The sequence below is a fragment of the Python bivittatus genome, unplaced genomic scaffold (genome assembly GCF_059951505.1).
Source record: "Python bivittatus isolate LINGU-HERP-01145 unplaced genomic scaffold, Pbiv_v1 ctg000980_np1212, whole genome shotgun sequence".
NCBI classification, from domain to species: Eukaryota; Metazoa; Chordata; class Lepidosauria; order Squamata; family Pythonidae; genus Python; species Python bivittatus.
Window position 1 is genome coordinate 29930716 of NW_028277125.1, and position 23128 is coordinate 29953843.

General features: G+C 35.1%; 1 protein-coding gene across 1 annotated transcript in view; it reads right to left on the reverse strand.

Annotated features, from left to right (window-relative positions):
• The window catches only part of NYAP2 (neuronal tyrosine-phosphorylated phosphoinositide-3-kinase adaptor 2), a 121809-nt gene that overhangs the window by 15081 nt on the left and 83600 nt on the right, over positions 1-23128 (reverse strand). The window contains exons 4-5 of the mRNA XM_007420459.2: positions 17180-17389; positions 9597-9700 (exon numbers count right to left, since the gene is read on the reverse strand). Coding sequence (XP_007420521.1) covers positions 9597-9700; positions 17180-17389 — 314 coding nt within the window. The remainder of the gene's footprint in view (positions 1-9596; positions 9701-17179; positions 17390-23128) is intronic.

Sequence of the window (23128 nt, forward strand, 5' to 3'; positions counted from 1 at the left end):
CTATCAATCAAAATGTTGGTGATGTACTTTGTATGAGTTACAGAAATTTGCTTTATGAGACCAGAGAATTGTTAAGAGGGAACTCCTGGGACACCCAGCACTCACATTTTTATCTGCATGGCAGACAGCATTACTCTATGTGCCAATATTAGTCACACAACTCCTGGATGTTATATAAAGGAAGAATCAGCTTATTCTATTTTAAAATGTGAAGGAAAGCAGAGGAGAGGAAATCTGTGTTGACATTCTTATGAAAAACATAGCTAATTTTGGATCAGTTGTGTGAGTAGAAAAACCATAAGGCAGTTAAATGCTTGCTATTGTGCTCCTTCAGCTTGAAAACAGATTTAGAAATGCTAGGCTAAAAACAAAATTACTTCTTAGTATACAAACAGTTGTCCTTAGGGGGAAAAAAAGATAGTATTGTTAAAGGAAAATAGACCAATATCCCCCTCTAGTGGCTATCCAAAATACTGAAGAAACTCACATTTTATTTGCCTACTGCAAACTGCATAAGAGTATCCATCATCTGCATCATCTTAGAACCTCACATTAGAACTATGCTGAGATTTTGCAAAATGGTTGGGCTGATTCTAAATTTCAAGGGTAGATAATTATTATGTTCCAAGGATTTGGAGAAACTCAATCACAAATTTAAACCTGAACTATGTCTGAAATATTATCCTTGCTTAATGGCTGGGTTTACACATAGTGCTAAGCTATAAAATAATTGGCTTATTTGTGGTTTCTCATGTTATGTGGACACAGACATTGCATTCTGAAAATAATTTTTTTTTTATTAAGTATGTTGTGAAATGAAAAGTTGTATTACAGAGATCAGCAAAAATAAAAGAAGCCGGTCTAAAACAAAGACAGTAAGATATGACAATATGGTAGAAATATCAGACAGGTATAACCAAATTCATTTGATTTTTAAAGATATTCCAAATATGTTATGTTGCCACAATCAATGGTGATTTATTTAATAAGTCATATATTACGATATATAATTCTGTGTGAATCATTGTTCTATCATCTCTGGCTTTATCAGAGGTACTTATTCTTTGCAGCATCACTATTTCACATGTTTAACCCATATTGATTCAGTAGTACAGATAGTGGACCATTGTCTCTTTTCCTCTCCCTTGTCTTGACTATCATCTTCTGGGCCCGACAGATTTCTGTATGGAGTTTTTTTACAGAACCCTCCAGCAAGATCTGTCTATACTGATAATGAACTGATTAGATTTTCTTTGTTTCTTATGGCACCAGCAATTTTTACATTGTCACCCCATATTCCTCTGGATATTTAAGAGAAGTTACAAAGTTTTACCATTGCTTCCTGAAGTAAATAACAGGGATACACTTTCAGAACTGTGGCAGTTCAGACATTAAAAGAAGATCTTAAGAGGAATAGTAGCATAACATAACAGTAACATGTTCCTGAAAACTTAAGGTTGTTGTTGCTTCTACTTCTACTACAAAGGCTGCTACTATTACTATTAATTTCAATTTTATTCTCTTTTTCATTTCTGAGGACACTCAGCTGATGGATCCTTTGTAGAGATGGTTCAGAATACAGATCCTTCATAGATATGTGTAAAAATTTATTTTTGACATGTTTTTATAAAAACGCATCAACATTTACAAGCCTATATTTAACATGGGAAAAAAACCTTGAGAATTAAATTTAGAGTTGGGATAAATGACTTTTTGAAATGTGCTACCAAATTTGTGAGCAGAAAAAAGGGGTGGTAAAGTTCTCTGGTTATGTCTAAAGAAAAGGGAAATTCTCCAACTATTTCTTAAGGGTTCTTCTTCCGCTCATACACACAGACATGCTGATGTCCTTCCTCCCATCCCTGAGGCAGGAGGAAAGTATGTTATTTTGAAAACCGCTGTCCCAACAGTGGTCCTTTGATTGTGCCTCTGCAATGAGGCCAATCATATTGCTGCTGGCAAGGAAAATAAGGTGGGTTACTTTCTGGGCAGTCATTGGTTAAATAGTTTTCTGCTCAGCTTTCCTTCTCCTTTGTGCTGCTGTGCATCCAGCTGTGGTCTCATAAGAGTGAGCCCTGCCTACTTCTTCCTCTGGCTACCTCTTGCTTCAGCTGCAGAATTCTTCAAGTGACCAGCATTAGCACCAGGCATTGTGGTGGGTGTCTGTGTCTGTGCAAAGCACCCACCCAATGAATCTGTGTTGGTGGAGCCGAGTCCCCCTGCCTGAGATGACCCCTCATAGGTATGGATGATTATAAAATGAAAACTAGGACAGTCACATACAATCTTTAGCCACTTCTTACTAAGTGCAGGAACTCCACTCATGAGAATTTATTTGGACTTCTCTTCCCCTTTAAGCATTTTTAAAGCAAACTGTCTGTTATAAAATTGAATAAAAGCTGGTAGAAAAAAAGTCCAAGCTTATTCCTCTGCGATGAACTAGTTAAAACATCAAAACATGAGTTGAAGAGGAGCTGACATATCAATTAATCCAGGTAGAAAGCCTTTGATCTCTTGATTCTTAAGGGTCTGAGCTGAATCCTGAAGTTCAGCTACATTTGTTTCAAATTCAGTTTCATTAGGTTTCTTATTTTTCAGGTTTTCAGTTCATTCTCTCCTATTTCCACATCAGTTTGCAATTCTTTTTATTCAGATTATATGATTTCTATGCTTATTTCTCTTACTATGTATATGTTTCCTGAAGATTTTCCTTCTAATATAATGCCTTTTAAATGCAGTTTCCAATAACCTTTTTCAGTCTAATTTTAACATCTCTACACATTTTTGTATGAGGTTTTGATTGGTGTAAAATAACACAAAATGTAGGAAATTAAAAATTTTGGCATATAGTTGCATTTGGGTTCATACACTGCTTTGCAAAGTACAAAATTAGGAACATTTCCTAATTTTTTACTTATCTCTAATTTGTAGCCTGGAACTCAAGTTGCTAACTCTGTCTTCTAACAGATTCCGTATTTTTAACTTTATAGGCAGATAGCGTATGAATCTGCCCTGCTGGAATACCTACCAAATCTGGTTCAGGATAAACATTTCAATCAATCTATCTTTGATAAGAATTTTGTTCAAACTTGCATCTGAAAAGTTGTACATTTTCAGAGTAGAAAGAAAACTGTAATTTTAAAAATGGAAAGATGAAGTAAAACTGAAATTGATAGATGAATTAAGATTTCTCATCTCCTTTCAGGGTCCTCCTTCACAATACAACACTTTGTATTGTAAAGGACTGTAAATTTAATTTCTGCAGTGCTTTTCAGGCCCAAGTAGTTTTATTGCTACTGGAATTGCTTTGATGGACCTATTGTGTATTAGGAATATTTGATTCTAGTTATGTGATCTATTTGATTTGGATCATTGCATTAGTTCAGTCTGAACTGCTGAAGTGATTCAGATTGAATCATTCAAACTGGAACAATTCTATTCATACTGATTTGATGTATTAAAAATGCACACGGGCATGTGTAAAATAATCCAGATCAGGTAAACTCAATCAATTTGGATACACTGAATATGAATTAACACCTACATTTAGAATAAGCATTTTTGTTGAATAAATTGATTTAGTATGGAGATTTAAGTTAATTCACTTTCAACTAAAACTCCAAATCAAATATTGGAGTTCAAAATTTTACGTTGAGTTCAACGTATCAAAACACGTTCCTGCTAGTTATGCTGTTCAGTGAAGCGTTTGACAGTTTCAGTAGCCACTGACACATACTGTATATCAATGGAATTAGAAAACAGCAGGAATGAATTTCCCTGCTTTTTTTTTTTTTTTTTTACAAATGAACCCCCCACTTCCACAAAGGCACTTACAGAATAATTCTAAAAGTACCTAAACAACCTTGGCTAAACTCAAAAAGCTGTAAGGGTCAGACCTGGTTACTATTTAAATGGAGGCCATCAGAAAGTCCTAGGATTATAGCCTTGCAGAAATATAGAAGAAGCATTGCAGAAGAAGGCATTAGCAAATCACTTGCCAAGTAAAATACAAGGACATGTCTATGAAGTTACAAAGAGTCAAGCCTGATTCAACGGAGACTTTAAAGAGTTTTAAGGACATTTTTGCTCAGTTTTTCCCCAACCATCCTCTACATATGTAGATTTAATTCCCAGAAATTTGGCAATGACTATGATGGCTGAGAAAGTCTGCATACATAAAGAGTGTTTAATTTCAGAAAGGCTACCCTTGCTGATGGAATAAGATTGATGCTTCTAATGGGGTCATATTTCCATTAAGCATTCTGTTCCAGAAATACTATCAGACTGGTGAAGGCCACCAAACCATTACTCAAAATGATGGAGAATGCCTTTTTTAAAAAAGAATCTAAAGAAAACTCTAAAACACTTCCTTGCTTCTTAGAAATTCCTTTCCCAATCCTGTTTGCAGTAGGTATTTTCGTGTCTCTAAATTAGAAGCCACTCAATGCTTTTGCCCAGCACAATATGATGGCTAACAGGAATCTCTGCATTTAGAAGGGGAATACAGGTGCCTCCTTCTCTGAAAGTGGAGGGAGGAGTAACATTTTGGAAGCAGGACTCTTACTTCAATCAAATTTGAACATATCTGGGCACCCATCATTACTTTAAAGTAAAAATGGAAGCAGCAGGGAACCAAATCAGTGATCCCTTTTAGAAAATGTGATTTAGAACTCAGAAATATGATAGGAAAAGAGGCAATATCAATGAGAAGTGGGGATTTATAAATTATGATCAATGCTTAGTTATGTTCAGACACTCTGTGCACTACTGGCTCAAGAAACTGTTCCTGTAGTATCATAACACTATTATTAGTAGTGATAGCACTGCAAACATCTGCTTGAAAATTTATATCCATTTTTATGAAATATATATGTTTCTATAATACATTTCTCCCAATATATACATTTTCCTATCCATTTTCTTTAACTTACACATTTTTATGCTGTCATTTTTCATATGCTACTTATATGCAGTTTTCCATGAATACATTATTGTATATGGATTTTGATCAGAAAACTGCATAATAAAATTAAGGGAAATAAGAAAACCAAAGAATAACCATGCACCATTCTCTTATTAATTCCAAAATAAGAACCAGGGCAGTTTGCAATTAATTTCTCCTTACCCGATACCCCATTTCAACAGTATGTGAAATACTTCAAAAGTAAATGCAGGAGAGATCCCATGTCAAGAAACAGATGTGCCTGAAAATCTCAACGTCCATTAATTAGTATTTGATTTTTGCTCATTTTTATGCAACTCTGTTTGAAGTGTTGATATGTGCTGAAATTAAAATAATTTAAGATGATAAGATGATTGGTAATATGCCAAGAGATGGGTTTGGATCTGCTGATTACTAATTACTATTACTATTTATTTAGCTAAACTACCATTAACAACAAGAAAAATAAAGAAAAATCAACAGACTTTTAATACAATGAGGAAATTTCTTAAAAGGATTTCTGTCATGATCACTGTAAAGTTTTAAAATATTAAAAGAACAGGACAGCAAACTTCTTACCATAATTTTATATAATTCTGCTTTTAAGCGATAGTGGCTTGAGAATAATGGGATTTCTACTACAAAATACCTGGAGGGCACCAGGTTGAGGAAGACTAATTTATAAAAATCAAATCCTGCACATTCTGTATTTGCCATAAGATGGAGCCATTATTCCAAAACAGCATTTTAAAATGTTTTTTTTTTTTAATTTGCATATATATACCAATGCTTTCGGACACCTTTGGAACCCTGTCAATGTTCCATTTTGTTTACTATAATTCTGAAGTGTTTCAAAACGTAGTATAAAACTTAATCAAGTTATGGGTTAGATCCAGAACTAGTCATGTTTTAAGGAGATCTTTTTTAACATATTAAAATCTCCAGGAAAGTCCTTGGCCAACTTTGGGATTGCAAAATTTCCTGAAGTGGGAGGATCCAGCTATAATGACTCATGGCCTTATCACCATACTATTGGGTTTCTGCAATGCGCTCAACATGGGACTACCTTTGGACACTACCCAGAAGCTGCAGTCAGTTCATAATGTAGCAGCCAACATTATGACTGGTGCTCATTGCTATGATAATTTTACACCTATTTTGTGAGACCTCCATTGCTTACCAATAGGTTTTTGGATGCAATTTAAGGTAATTCGCTGGATGCTAATTTCAACTTATAAAAGCTCTATATTGCTTGGCACATCTATATGGCATACAGATAGCTATAGCACTGTCTTGAATCAACCTGTCTGAGGACATCCCTCAGAGAAAGACTGCTGGTGGTGACCTACGTTGGTAAGGTGAGGGGGTCATAAGGCCAGAAAATTTCTCTTACATGGTACCATCATTCTCCTCTGGATGCTAGAATGGTCCATTTGGTGATGGTCTTATAGAAGTTGGTAAAAGCTAAACTCTTCCAGAGTGCTTTCAAGCATTGTTTGTTTTATCACTTGTATTTGATAAACCGTAATTGTAACTTATATATTATCTATTTTTATTTTTGCTATATGTTTATTTTAGCATGAATGTTTTGTTTTGTATGGTTGCTGTTGTAAGCCATTGGGACTCTCTAAGTGTCTCTCCCCACTTGGAAGATGATGATTGATGATGATGATGATGAAGATGATGATGATGATGCATCAATGCCCATCATAATAAATCCACATCTTAGCAGCTACTTTTTACATGTGAAATTACTGAAAATTGCAGAACTAGTGTAAACAAACATTCTGGAGATTTTATAATTTTTTGAGTCTTTGGGTAAAAGAAAGCTAAAATGGCAGGGAGCCCAAGCACTTTATACCTTCAAGCTCAACTCTAAAAATCTACAAATGTGCAGTCCAATTTAAAAAAAGTAAAGCTGGTTTATATGTGAATCGCTATCCCTGAATCCTTAACATTGGGTGAATGTGTTAGCTCCTAAGTTTTTTAACTCCATCTAGAAATAGTGTATTTGAGTTATTATAAGACATCACCTGCTATGATATTCAGAAAAACACCTCACAGTTAACATGCAATGCATGTAGTCACTGGTTGTTTTAAGTTAATCTTTTGTGTTTCTGAAAATGACAGGACTCTATTTTTCATGTGTGTTACAGGCCAACCACACAAAACACTGCAACTGTAATGCTATTTCTTCTTTGACTTCCTTTCATCCATTTTCCCCATAAACTAGTCAAAATATGAAAGTGCTTTCACCATTTTAAGTCTCACAAATAGTTTTTCAGAACAAATGTAAATCAAAAGAGGAATTAAATATTGCCTTCATACTTTGGATCTAAGGAAAGACATTAATAACACTTAAGTGAAATAAGGCCCTGTTCCACCAGTTTTTTGATCCTATAACATACTATGAGATCACTGCAAACGTTATTTCATATTTTAACTCTTCCACTACATAAAATGTCATTGGATATGATCTCAACATTCACATAATAAAGCTAAGTATGTCTTCTTTTTTTCTCCATGTTATATACATGGACTGATGCTTCTTTTCTGCAGCCTCTGCAGATGCAAAACTTTAGCATATTGCAAATAACCATATTTAAACTGGATAAATATTTTATTAAGTACCTATTCTATCTATCTACCTATCTATCTATATCAATTCCCAACATTGCATCTCATTTTATAGTATAGCTAATGTGGCTACATATCCAATAAAATATATGGCAAACCACTAAAGGGATATGCTTACTGCTGAAATTTGGTGGGATGAGTGTTCAGCTCAAAATAAGGAATGGATATGGGTGAAATACCATCATGGCTATGGCAGGAAGAAAATTGTCTAGTAGTTATTACATAGCAGGTTTGGGGACAAGATCACTTTGCCATCCTGCTATTTAGCCCCTGCCTTCAGTCTACTCTTTCTCCCCAGATGGTCTAAATTGGCTCTTTCTGTCTCTTAATATAGTAATTTGGGTGACATTCTAGCTTGCACTAGGTACAAGGAACTCTACCTTTTAGGTTTGTAAGACAAGAACATCACATCTGAAGCATTAAACAGAACCTCATTGCAGATAGAAAAAGAACTCACTAGGATGAAAAGATTCTAGCCTAGTTCTTTTCCTGCTGTGCTAGTTTGAAGGGTTTAATAAAGAGCTCACAAAGGTTTTGAGGCTTTGCAGAACATTCCAACCAGAGCATTCTGTCACCTCCTTCTGTTACATATGTAGATGAGTTTGAATTTCCAAAATCTAGGGCAGAATTGTGTACAGTATATGTGAGCTGGCTGCAAACAGATTGAAACTTGAGACACATTTGGGGAGAGAATAATTGCTTTCTGTTATGGGCAGAGAGTCTCAAATGCACTTTTTATTTACAACACATGAATGTATTTATGGGGAGTAAATTACACTAGAGGGCAATATAACCGTAGAGACAAAATGTGGACTAACATATAGAAAGAATCACAAACCACCTAGAAAAAGCAGCTTAACAAATAGATATGGTCTACAGATCATATCAATGAATCAGTGTATTGAGTCAAAACAAAACAAAACAAAACAAAAAAACACTAATGCTTCTTGATAAAAATTGAGTCGGACAACTTTTCTCCTCCAACATGTAAGGATTGTTTGAATGAGCTAGAGAAAAAAAGTTAGCCAAAGCAGCTTTTATCCAAAGAATTACATTTCCCTTGATATGTAATTTTCTCAAATAGTGTGAGGAACCATACCAATTTGCATATTGCCACACAAGAAAATCTACCCAGTACCCAGACATTAGATAACATGTATCCTTCCATAGGAACCCCACTATTGAAGGAAAATACAAACCCATGTTCAAAGAGCACATCAACCTCCCAGGCATTCATAGTACATGGGAATTCCATTAACATCTAGATAGCTTATTGTAAGGTCTTCCCTATTTTATAAAAACAGGATATTATGGATCGGTCCCTATATAATTATATGTAATTTAAGGGCTTCAGATGAACGAAATGATTTCTGATAAGTAGGAAACAAACCTTTTCTTAAATTGTGCATGTTTGAGTATGTATGTGCACATATTCATGTGTGCGTATATATGTATACACATACAATCATGGTACATGCACATATACACACATGCTAATTTTATTTAATCATTCCTGCACTAAGCTCAAAATGACACAATACAAAGAGGTTCAAGATGAAACTGTGTATACAAAGTCACTGAGAAGTTTAGTACAAAATGGTGTAGACAAGATGCTTAAAAGAAATATACATTATATAAAACACAAATTTATAAAATGCTGTTTTTTTGGCAGAATTTGGCAGAAAAGAAAAGTACCACACAGGGCCATTTTTTAAAAACAAAATAGAACAAGATATTCAACTAATACATAGAGTAAAAAAGAGACCATATTCATATTACAGAATGGAGACAAATAAATGTTAAAGAGGAGACCATTGCAAAGAAAGCTTGATGCTGGAAAGGACAGGGTTTCTTTGCTTATGAAAGGGAGACACACACACATATATCATAAAAACAGAAATCAAATCAAACACGCAGAAGAACAATTTACAATAACAGATGGTAGACAAACACAGAGGGGAGAACATTTGGCATGTTGCATCACAGGAAGTCATTCACGATTGGCTAACGATGGTACCTGGCTCGGTTGCAGATCACTGGCTTGCCTGAGAGGAGGAACAGAGGGAGGAGGAACACCTGATGTGGATGCAGATCTCCCTAATCTGCAGCTTGCTTTCGGTTCTGTAAAGAAAAATAAAGGTATTAGAGAAAAGACTTATGTACTCTCTTAACTTAAGGAACCAGTTTGGGTAATCTGTGGCTCCAGAGCTGCATGGATCTCTTCAGCTTCTTGTGTTGCAGCCCCTTCTTGATCATGACAGCTGAAAACTGAAGGCAATCTTTCCTGTCATTTCAGGTTGGGAAATCTGTGAAAACTCTAGTCGAAACTCTAAAATAACCATCTCACAGATAAGCCTCCCTCCCAACACTCAGTCCTGCCTACTCATGTTATCAAGCGATGCCTTCTTTACAGGCCTTAATGTCTGCCAAATATTAAGGCTGATTTCTGTTTTAGAGCACTGGCTACAGGCTTTCAAACAGTTAGGGATGCCGAAACTCTTAGCATCAGTTTCATCACTTTCTCATTCTTTTTGAAGTTTTGGCCCAAACTCTGCTTACTTTGCTAGAAAAATTGAGCTGCAGAATTTCCACATTTTACCAATGAATTTTACTGTATACTCTGAGGAGAATTCAGGGGTGGCAAAAAAAGTCTAGGATGCCATATGTGGCCTATGGGTACCCATCTCTGTTACTAAAAGAATCCAGAACTTCAAACCTAGCAAGTATATTGTTTAAAAAGCCACACATCTCACATGTTGATTCACTGCCTCCCTCCTCAATCCCCCATCCTGTGGTTATATATTAAAGGTGAATCTATATACTGGTTATATATTAAAGGTGACTCTAACCCCCGCCTCCATCATCTTAAATATTTTTAGTCTTTTTATTATAGGACCTTTCTTATGTTGTCTGACTTTTTAACTAATTAATGTGGGTATTTATATTTTTAATTGTTTTCGGGTTTTACTCTAACTATGAGCCTCCCAGAGTCACCCTCCGGGGGAGATGGGCAGTGTACAAATTTAATAAATAAATAAATAAATAAATAAATGAATAAGGCAGGATCTATTCAGAGTTCAAACTGTCATATGTTGCTAGTTTCCAAACATAGATAGTAATATCTAGGCCAAGGGTGGGCAACTTGCAGTCCATAGGCCATTTAAAGCATCCAGTTTCCTTTTTTGCAGACCATGGAACACCTTAGGGAGAGTTGGAGTGGTTGGCACCAAAGATACTGATTCCTGGGGAAATGCTGAATGGTATTTAAGAGATGAAATAGCAGTCCTAATTCTCTGGGTTTAGTAAACACACACTGTTCTTTAAACTCTCTACCACCACCACCACCATTCAGATGTCTTTTCCTGCTTTTTGCAGGTTTAAGAAGGTAAAATGGATTCTGCAAGCCTCTACAATCATGCTATCACAACATTACACATAAGATATGCATAACATTTCCAACATGAATTTTTTAAAAACATAATTTCACTGCCTTCCCTTCCAGAAACACATCATGCTAATTCAATCTGACATACGAAAAATCCCCACAGACATGAAACAGGTAGGCCTTTGTACTCTGGACCTCTGGGAAAATTCAAAGAGCTGTAAATATTTTTCACATTGCAATTATTTGAATGAATATTGCAAATAATATTTTGCAGGCAAAATTACTCCATAGAAGTTCCTTTTCAGGAAAAAAGAACCTACAACAATATTTTTTTACCTAGGAGGACATAGCCTGCAAGTTATTGCAAAGGGTTCAAATCATAGTAGTAGTGTAGTAGTTATAGTAATAATGATGATGATGATGTAGGCAATTCAAATGGGCTACACGTTTGGAATATTACAGAGCTGCCAAGAAAATTGTGAAGCATTGTTTAAAATGAATATTTATTTATTAATGACATTTTCTGCACTTATCATGAAACCTTTTCTGCCCTTACTACACATCTCACTGAAGACCTTTTTATTTGAAGCAGTGAAAAGGGAGATTCTACTCATCTCCTGAGTACTGCATGTCAATGAAGGCAGGAAGGTTGGGGCTGCTTCTTCAGTTTCCAGGCGACCCTTTTATCCAGCACATGCAAGAGGCCAAACGTGCCCTTTTTCAGTGACGGGATATGAGGCCCTGGCTTTCTAAGTAGGTTGCACAGTAGTTAGAATCCATCACAGTCCATACAAAGCTCAGAGCTTCTCCACAGCTGCAACCAGAATTATTAATTTTTTGGAAATCCTCCTTGCACACCATCTATATTTCATGCATCTGATTAAGCAACATTCAGCAACACAGATACTGGGATTAGGTACATACATGTTTCTGTAAACAGGGATAGTGATGGTATAATCATGAATATTCATCTGTTAAATATTTAAAGTGAACTAAAGCCACATTTCAAAGAAGGAAAAGGAAAGAAAGAGGAGAGGAGAAGAGATGATCCTTTTCTTTTCAACAGCTGTACCTTAATATCTGAGTTTAAGAATCAAGTAGAATGGGTTCCTCTATTTTTCTGTTTTGCTAAATGATTTGACCAGCATCAGATCTGAAATATTAAGTCATTAAAAACAAATCCAGGCAGAGGCAACATAATATATAAAGTATTTGGAAATGTGGTCCAGTGCATCTTTCCAACAGCAGATGGCAATGCAAAATACCATCTTCTACCAGACAGCAGCCTTGTAGAAAATGTTCTTCAAAATATCCACCATTAAGCTCACTAAAGAATCCCATTTTGTGAACCCCTTGTGGTCTTCACTGAAAAAGCACCAGCATATTGTTAAGGAGGTGGCATGTAAAAAATCACTGAAAGCTATTCCCTCTCCAAAGCCTCTGGTGGAAGATGTCTTAAAACCATCAGGGAAGAAACATCCTTGCAATATTATCAAAGAGCTACAAAATGCAAGAATGAACACAGCATTCAAGGTCAGCATAATATTTGCAGATTCAGTGGGGAATTAGTTTGCTTTCAGTGGTACACTATCTCAGCATGTAGCTTATAGTGAGAGAGGGAGCAATTGGACCTAATTGGCTGACATCATACAGTAGCAACAGTCAATTCTACAACAGAGGGATCAGATGAACCAAATCTAATGCTACAAGAATGCACAGCTATACTTCAGGATGGACGAGGACTTGGAGGGGAGAATGGCCTCTTGCTCTCTATTTTCATGGTAATGGAAAAATGAAGACTGCCATGAGTGCCCTATATCCCACTGCGTAACACCAGTCTCAGCCGGTGCCACTCTGTCAGATTGCTCTTCTGCTGAGATCTTGCCATCCAGACATACAGGATGCAAGGACAACTATTACACAGAAGTAGCAGATTTGGCAAATAAAAGTGAAGTCAAGTACTGTATTTTTTAAACAAATTGTCTCCAGACTGCTGACCTGCTTCTCCATGTGAGGGAAACTGAGGACCCTTTGTATTTCTTATGGATGTATATAGGTAGCAAAGCTGTGCAGTGCTTCATTTGCAAAGAGAAAAAGATTCTTCAGCACCCAGCATCTGTTAACAGCCCAAAGTGTCTTTCTGCTGCATATGCAAAAGGTAGCTGTGGGATCCCAGGAAAAGATGCAGTGACTTTAAGAGTTGCCAGTGGTAGTCCCTTAGCACCTCCTTTTTCCCTCTTTAAATCTGAAGAAACGCACACCTGATTGACAGCATTAGTCTCCTGCTTGTTTAGTTTTATTCAGCTCCTTCTGTTTCACAAAGCATGATCACAGAATTGAGCCTTGACTAGGTAATTGTAATGCAATAATTGGGTTAGGCTAGAAGCTGCAGCCAGATTGTCATGACTAGGTTGCTGCTAGCTTGCTAAGTTCAAGGTGTTTCTAATGATATACAGTGCCTTATATTGTTTATATAGTGTTTACACCCTTTTGTACCTGCCTAGCAACTAAAATCTAGTGGGGATACCTTCTGAGGATTCTTCATCTGCCAACAATGTGCTATCTAGCAACCCATAATAGGTCATTCTCAACAAATGTTCTGGTTGTGAAATTCCCTCCTGCTCAGAGAGTACCTGATTGATGCAGAAAATGTTATGCTTTCAATGCCAACTTAAAATCTATCTCTACACCTGGACTTTTCATTAAACTGGAACTCCAATGCCATGGAGCTAGTTCAATAAGGTCCTAGTTTTTAAACTGTTCAGCTTTTAAGCATTTCATTTTTAGATTTTTATTGCATTTTAAATGTTCAGTTGTATTTAGTTTATTGTAACTATTTTAAATTATTTCCCAACTGAGGATCTATTTTGTAACACTGAAAAGCAGGTTAAAAATATTATAAAGAAATAAAAGTTATTTTAATTTGCTCCAAGAATTTCTCCATTAATAACATCCTGTGACAAAATGCGTATGTACACACACGGTACATAGAAACTCAAGCATAGACAGTGTTTCATACTGATTAAACCTAACCGTGAGAAGACTTATTACAAAATCAATAATTATCATGGTTTCAGAGGTGCTGCTGGTTGAGGAATATAATGCGTAAATAATGAGCTATCCAAATTCCATTATATTCAGTCTCATTCCATTTTTTTAACAATATCAGTTCATTAATACACTACTTTTTACTTTCATAGATTTGGATTCTAGCCAGTTCTAGGAAGGAAGGAAGGGAGGGAAGGAAGGAGGGAGGGAGGGAGGAGTGTGTGTGTGTGTGCGCGCGCGTGCATATTTGTACACACTTGCAAGTGAATCTGCTTTATATAGGTGTGTTTGTATGTTTGCTTATATTCAATTCTAGCACATTCCAGTCCAGAAGTAGGTGTATGTTAAGCCATCATATTGGACTGTATTCCAACATATTTGGACTTCAACTGATTAACTAGCAGGGAATAAAAAATTAGGGTTCTTTTTAGATTACTTTTCTTTTTGTTTTTGTAATAGCCTCATATAACAGAAGCTGTAAAAAAGAAAATCACATGTTCCTGAAACACTTTTCATTGATAAGTATGTATAAACATTTAGTCTTATAATTTAATTTAAATAGATAAATAAATTGCTTTAACAAGATGCATCACCTTACCCATTTACTTTTTGATGATCTGGCAAAAATAAAAAGTTGGTTCAACACAGTGAACACCATCATCATGAACTTTCTTTATGTGAACCATAAACAGGATGGTAAATCATATGTTACCATCCTGTTTCTCTAAGTTAAATGTTTTTCAGTTCAAAAGTAAGTAGCAGCCAAATCTTAGAATTCTTAACCATCATATTTGGAAAGTACAATTGTTTTTAAAAATTTAGTGCAACATGCATTAGTTTCACTCTTTAGTCCAATTTTTAATGTTAAGGTTTCAGCTGAGTAATGATAGTGACTAACTCAATTTTATCAAGCAATACAGGCAATTTGTTGCTCTCCTTAAGATATTTCAGACTTCAAAACTAATTCAACTCAGCCAGTATGACCAGTGATAAAGGATCATAAGAGATATAATAATATATCATGAGGGATATAATCATATAACTAAATTGTAAGATATAGAAAAGATCATAATGCAAAACTTTTGGAATGTGCTCATTCTTTAAGATGTAGCATTCTGGCCATCAGAGAAGAGGATAAGTAAGAAGGGAGTAGAAAGTCATGGAGATGGCCTTGAAGGGTGTGTTCAGAAATAATTATATATACAAAAAGGGTAGAAGCATCCCTTAAGCACTGGGAAAGGAGATAGTATTAGGAAGAGACTCAAGGTGGCTTCTCCCTGATGCACTGGCATATAAGAGGGAGGGGAATTAAAAGTCATTTCTACGAGATGGGCAGTGACAAATCTGATAAATAAACAAACAAACAAATAAATGAACAAACAAAACACAATAAAACTTGCAAGATTCTGTTAAGCTTAGTTCTAGCCTTCCTGTGGACTTGGCTTTCTGAGCTGGACAAGCTTGAGAGGCGAATGGCACAAGTCTAAAGCAAGTAGCCAAAGTCTCACAAGTTTTTGGCAATCTCACCCCAAGATTTCATGTGAAAATGCCAACAATACACAAAATATGGTGATCTGATTTTTAATATCTCTCCTTTCTTTCATGTGGCCAGAATACTGCCATTTCTGTTCCTCTCCTCTCCTCTCCTGGTAAATATCAAAAAGAAAAGATGATTTGCAAAATTTAAATAGCTGGCTGAAAAGGGATTTCAGGAATTGATAGAATGGAGATTAAGTCAGGAATTCTCGAGATACTATTAGGAGCCTTATAATGCTCACTGAATCTTGCTAACTATCATTATGAGTCCTTAGAAGCTCACTTCTAGGGTCAGTATTGCTAAGCTTAACTGGCATGGAAGGTGAATGTTGGGATGAATGAGGCAGCTCACTGAGACAATCCTTTCCACAATCATAGCTATATTTTCTCTCATACTGATAACTGGAGAAATTACAAGGATTCTTCTGTTTATTCATACTAATATTTCTGCATGTGATTGTATACTAACTTACAATATTCAGTGGACAAAATGAATGGGCTTGCATATGAACAGTGCCTTCTAATTCAAACCCAGTTTTGCTGACAGTTTGATAAATCAGTTAATATATTTGCTTTGGTAAAGCTTATTCTCTAACAATAAAATATCTGCCCAACCTAATTAAAGAACACAGATCATTCTGGCTACTTGTACTTCAGATTGATTTTCAAACATTTGAAAATAAGAAATGTAAAGAAACACACTGGCTACTACTCACACATACCTATTTTAAGATGGAGAGACAGATCAATAATTGTTTTATCTGCCATATCATTCAAAATTAGATGCTTTGCATACGAACAAAGCCTAACCAATACCATGCTGAAACATGCAAGTAACCACAGCCAGATGTGAACATTAGTTTGATAAAATTAATTAATATTAATACGATATGAAATTAATATCATGAAAGGAGTTTTCTATTTTGGATGAGTTTAAATAAACTACATCAATTAGAAGAGTTTAGGAAGACCTTCACTAACATTTGACTCTTGCAGAATACAAAGAAATATTAGCTCATCTACCTTCATAATCAGTAACTCAGGATTTTCTCCAAATTCACTGAGAACAAAACCAAAAAGTGTAGCTAACAACAACAATGAAAAAGTAGAAATTAAGCTGTCAAAAAATTCAGTTTTGGGAATGAAGCATAGTTATGAATTAAAATAAACTATTTTTAGGGTTGTGTAGAGATGTGTGGATCAGTAAAAACCTGTCTGTTTTACTGCCCACATTATTCCATTTTCAAAAGAATCGTAATGGAAGTCTGGTCATTCATCAAATAAAGTATTTGATTTGAAACCTGTAATAGTGCAGTACAATTCCTAGAACTAATGAAAATGTTACAAAAGAGTATACAAGAACACATATTCAGACAGTATCTTACAAAAAATGGGCAGGAGCTAAATTAGACCAGGTATTTCCATGTTCCTGTTTGGCATGTAATTTTGGCCAAAGAAAGATAATTATCACCAGATTACATTCAGTTCTACTATCCATGCTGAAGCAGTGATCATTTTGGTGAATTTTACAAATCTATTCACTAGAAATCCATGGTATTATTTATTTATTTTTTACTTTTGTAAAAGTATTGTAAATGTACTGCTATGCTAATGGGTCTAACTCTACCTACCTGAATTATTAGTTCCTGCCAACATGGTTGGACTAACAGAAGACCTTCCAAGTCGGCTAGATACAAGTGATGGTCCTGGTGTTCCATCCCATTCCTGAGCTTTTATTGGCTCTCTGGAAGATGACCCATGATGACCTCCTTTTTCTTTGTTTTCCAGCTTTGGTAGTGGTTCAGTACTGTGACTTCTGATCTTTAGTTCCTCTAATGGTTCTACAAAATATGCAAAGGTTATAATCCATTATACAGTGCAAATTAATTGCATCCATACCTTCCACTACTTTTTTCAGTATTGTAAATGTACTCTATACAAGACCACAATAAATGAGGATTTAAACAAATTATATCAAGAATTATAGATGCAATCATACTTTGCATCAGATTACTTGTGACCTACTTGGACAGAAAGGTTGCAGATAAAGTTAGAAATCTATGTTCAAATATTTCATGAAATCATATTGTGACTATACTTCTTTATATTTTCTCTCTAATGTGTAAGTTGAAGTTGAGGTTGATCCCTGGTGACATATCCATCCCACCAGCTGTGATTATTACCAGAATAATTTTTATTATACAAGATGTTTAATCTAGGTGAAGCAAAATAAATACTAATTAAAGAATTAAAGAATTAAATGTTGGAAGAAATGGGACAATTAAGAATTTTCTACAGTGATCGGGTTTCCTGATTTCTGCTGATTCCTCTGTTGGAAGCAAACTCTCCTTTTTATGTCTGCTATTCACATTGACAATATGGATAGGAAACCTCATGGAGTTCAGATGCAACACTGACTGAACATATCTGCAAAAATAAAAGACATGAACTGTTGCTGACTTCCTTGATATTATACTTAGATTAATAGTCTTCAATTGTGATCTAACAGTCTTAAGTTGTGATCCTTAAATATTCTTTAGCACTATTTCTCCTGTGGACTGATATAGTGAAAGAAAGAAATCTTTACAGGTATCAGCCATCCCATGAATGACTACTTTGTTTGTATCCTCTCCTACATTTAGCTATAAAACAAATAAGCGTATTGTTTAAACTGCAGAATAAAATCCAACATTGATTTACATTCTCCCGATGTTTGGAAGATCTAATAACAGTGATTGGTGAATCCTGATTTTATAGAAATTTTATCATTGCTTCCTATAAATCAAAAGAAGATGACCATGTTCTTTAACCACAGCCTTAAGAAAAAACATTGAAAGCATTCAATGTGGAAATGATACTTAGAATCGTCGTAGATGAAGTAGCACCATTATCTAATTCAAAGCTCATGAGGCTTATATTTTTTAGCACTCCGCCACAGAATAAATTGACAAAGTAGGGTGCATTTTTTTTCCTTCTCAGTCCCTTCATGTGGAGTTCCTCATAATACCAACCTAGCAAAATAACACTGTAATGAAGAATTAATACACGTTATGGGTGAAAAGGACAAGGAGATGCCAGAAAGGGGTAGAAGCATGGCTGAGACTGGAATCTGAGGTGCTGCAAGGGGGCAATGAAGAAGCATTTATGTAAAATCTGTGATAACAAGGTTAAGAATTATTCTATTCACTATTCCAAACAATATTAGCTACCAGTCCAGAACACTGGCATAGTTTTCTAGTAAAACTCTTTGGATAAAATTCTGCATGCAGGAATGTTAACGGTATTAACCAATTCTGTTCATGTTAAGGTCATTGTTGTGCAGAAATGTAGTTTGCAGCCAGCAGGACACTAAATGTCTTTACATGGTGAGCTTCCTTTCTCAGCTTATTTAAAAACTAATGAAGCTAAAAGAAATGAAGCAGCCTGAATCAATTTGCAATCCCCCATAGTTTATTCTATGCCCACATAATATTGTTATCATATAATAAATATAAATACAAAACACAACTTTAAAATCAACAATATTTTTCTAATTCTTAAAAAATATGAGGGGGGCATAAACTAGAGAAAATCAAATTTTTAGAGAACATTATTGTCTGTATGTGTAGTAATGAACTTATTCTCGATTTAATATGCTTTGAATATGAAATGATAATTTGGTGTGCCTGAATTTTGAATTCTCCTTCTTCATCTAAACCAACATTTGTGATTTTTTTCCCTGTGGCCTTATAGTTTTCAGCTTTACAAGGTAAGTTTATGTTGCGTTTGGTAATTTTTAGCTCAGATGGAACAGCTGGCAATTAATTAATACTTTAGCACATCCATCCATGTTCAGGACATATCTCCTTACAGTTTTATTTCTTTATCACTTTTATTCCAGAACTAGAATAAACTAGAGGTGTTATATGTGTGTGGACTTGCTCTTCATGAAACACAAACTGTAATTCACCAGAATTTCAGTTTCCATAGATGACAATGCATCTGTGCACTGCAGAATGTTTACAGATTCCAATGGAAGAAGAAAGTGAAAGTGAAAGATGAAAGATGAAATGAAACGAAACGAAATGAAATGAAGATTGCATCTCTGCTGACTATTAAAACTCAGAACTGGGACATTTTCTTTCATTTGGCTATAATGGCAGCAACAAATCTCAAATCTGTGCAAAGTAGAAATTCCAAAGTGTGGTTACATCAGGCACCACTGCCTTCCATATATACATACATACATACATACATACATACATACATTTATTTATTTATTTATTTATTTATTTATTTATTTATGTTTATTTATTTAGGTTGTGGCCCCAATGGTGGGTCATATGACTCCCTCATTTCCAGGAGTGTATTAGACAGTTAAAGCAAGTTGGTTATAATGTACATTTTGGGAGTTGGTTTTTCTTTTCTAATAGAGTTTTATTTTTATTTTAGTGTTTCTTTTTCTTTTTCTTCCTAGAATATTCTTATTATTATTCTTTGTATGCCCCCATATTAGGGCAGGTTACAAAAATTGCAAACAAATGAACAAACCAATAAACAAGCAAACAGGTTTAGTGTAAAACTAGATCTGTGCCTAAACTGCTTTTCATAATTCTAAGCCCCTATTTATGGGCAAAGAAATGGGGAAGATAAACATACCCACAATTTATTGCGGACGGGCACAGTATTAATCCAGATTTACTCTCCCTCCCCCCTTTTTTTTAATTGCTAAATGGTAGCAGTGTTGAGAACCTGAATTCCCCATTGCTAGGAGAAAAATATGATTCACCACAAAAAGAAAAAGAAAAATGAAGAATATTTAGAGAAAATTCTGCAAAACAGCCTTATTTTTTTCTCTAGGTAGAATAGAAAAATAAAAATCTGAGACTTTTTTTTTTTTTTTTGGCAAAATGTTTCTTAGTGAATTTTGACTTAGCTCTGCACAATCACAGCAGGCTGATACATTAGAGTGGGGGGATGGTTTATCTAAAATGCTTGTTATTCAAATGAATATACTCTACCTGATTGATTTGGCACAAGCTTCCCAAGAAATTATTAACTGTTATAATGTTATTGTTATAATGCTAGTGACAAACTGCAGAATAGCTTTTTAGGAGACAAACAAGACATAATTGAAGCATCTCTGAATGAGGGCAATTCTCAGCTAAATTTCTCTAAATAATCCAGAATGTATTGGATAACAGCACTTGTATTTATTCATTCATCTTTCCCTGCTGTCTGCTATAAATCTAAATATATCAAAACTCATTTTAGCAGAAAGCATTTTTTTATGTGAGGTTATACAAAAGGCAGTTTTTTAACTAACTGTACTTCCAAGCAGTGCTGGATCATAACAAGGTCATCCTGCTCAAGGCTGACCAGTTCCTGAGCCATACAAACTGTAAGCCAGGCCATTCATAAGCCATTAACTGAATGGTTCCTAAGCATTCCCTTGGAAACTAATTAATACAAGTCTTTATTAAGTGGCATATCACCATATAGATCATGGATTCTAGAATGGCAAAACAGTCTTGTAAATGCTGCTCCTGGATCAATATCTTGATTTCTTATGAGTCCTGTTTGCAAGCCTCTTTCCATTACTTATATAGTAATGTATTTGTAATTGTACTCAGATCAACACTAAGCTTTTTCTCCAGCCACCCTGACTTCTCTGTTATCTTCTTTAAAACAAAAACAAAAAATATTGTTAGCAGTTGTGCTAAAATTTACAAAAATCTCCTTTTTTAAGGATTTCAACAGCTCATTTTCCAAATTACTTGTCCAGCTGTGGGATCCTTCTTATTGTTCTAGGTTTATTTAAAAACACTTAAAAACAAAAAGTCACAGATATATGTTTGATGATGCTCAGTTTTAGATTCCTTAAAATATGAACTCCTTATAGCCACTTTATCTCATTGTTGTTGCTACTTCCTCAACTACATTGTAGCCATTGATGGTATCAAATATACCCATTGTCAAATATAGCAGCTTATTCTCTTGTGTCTTCTATCTTTTGAAGGAGTAAGTTGTCAGCAAGAGAAGTCAGGAATTTCCTGGAAGGATCATGCTATGCAGATCTTTTTCCCCAAACAGATGTCAGGGTAAAGCCTTTCACCATTATAAATTTCATTTCTTTGTAAGGTCTGCAGTTCTCTTTTGGAAGGCATTAACCATGTTTTCTCCTTGGTTAGGCATGTAATAATAGACATCAACAACACTTGCTTTTATATGTCCCTTTACTTATTATATCTCAGATGTTCTCTACAGCAATGCAAGTATAGTCATTTGGATTTCTGAGTAGGAATCTAATGTACTTGCTATGAATTAAATGCTAATTAAAATTAGAATGAAAATTTGCCATATCTGTTCCCAAAAGCCAGGCACTCAAGCAGGATGGAGGGCAAAACAAGTCTCCAGCTGCTTCCTACTGTGCTTTCCTACTACCTAGATATTTTATATATGGCACCTAATCTTTGAATGGATTTTTAGATTTTTCCATTTCCTATTCCCTGCCAGGTGCTGTCCATCTCCCCTTCTCTATTTATAGACTTAACCAGCTGTGGCTGCTACTAACTCCATCTTATCAGTCCAGCATTATTTAGACCAAGTAGGATACAGTCCCACCCCCCAAAAAGTCAAAGAACTTAAGTGCACTTAAGTTGGATTGCCATGTTTCTTATATCTATAATACTTTATAAGCAACCATTGTAATGGAATAACCAGAAATGTTTTTTCATATATAATGCCATTTGATTATAATTTTGAGGAACTTTTGAATTCATTAGCAAATTGGCAAAGATCTACATACCAGCTGCAAATCAAATTTACAATTCAATAACATTCAGATGCATACATATTTAAAGGAAAAATGCTGTTCTATAAACTGATAGCTAGTGCAATGTTGTGGCCAACAACTTGGATTTAGAATGGGATCTCTCAGGTTCAATTCCCTGCTAGACCACAGAATTATTTGGGTGACTTTGTGTTAGTCAAACTCTCTCAGCCCAACCTAATGAAATAAAATGATTAGGTCACCTTCAAGTCTTATCTGAAGATGCATCTTCAATACATCAAGATTAATAATGAAATGTAGGAAGCATTTCAAAAAGATAGATGAAATTGTAACCATATCTTTCCTCTGTATTTTTTTTTCAGGGGGGTGTCATTTTTTTTTTTATAATGTTGTTGGGAAATGGCAGGAAACTGTTGAAAAGGAGCATATTCTCATGGCCAAAGCAAGAGATATGAAAGAATCTAAGGACTTGGCCAGTGAAAGACATTTTACCCAAGCAAATCTGAAGCTGATGTAGTTGATGAAGCTGTAGCTGATGAAGAAGACAGAGTACATTGGCAGTGGAACCAGTTACTGTATTGAGTGCAGGGAAAAGCTTCCTCTTCATTGGATGTGGTAAGTTTTAACAGTTGACTAGACTAGTGGGCTTAGACTTTTGTCAAAACTCATTCTGGTTTAGCACAAATGTTTTGCGGGGTAAATTCAAAGGCACCTCAACTCTCAGCTTATACCAGCTGATAGGCAGAATCCTTTTTGGATCAGTTGATTACCTGAATATTGGTTTTTGCTTTTTCTTTTTTTACTGTAA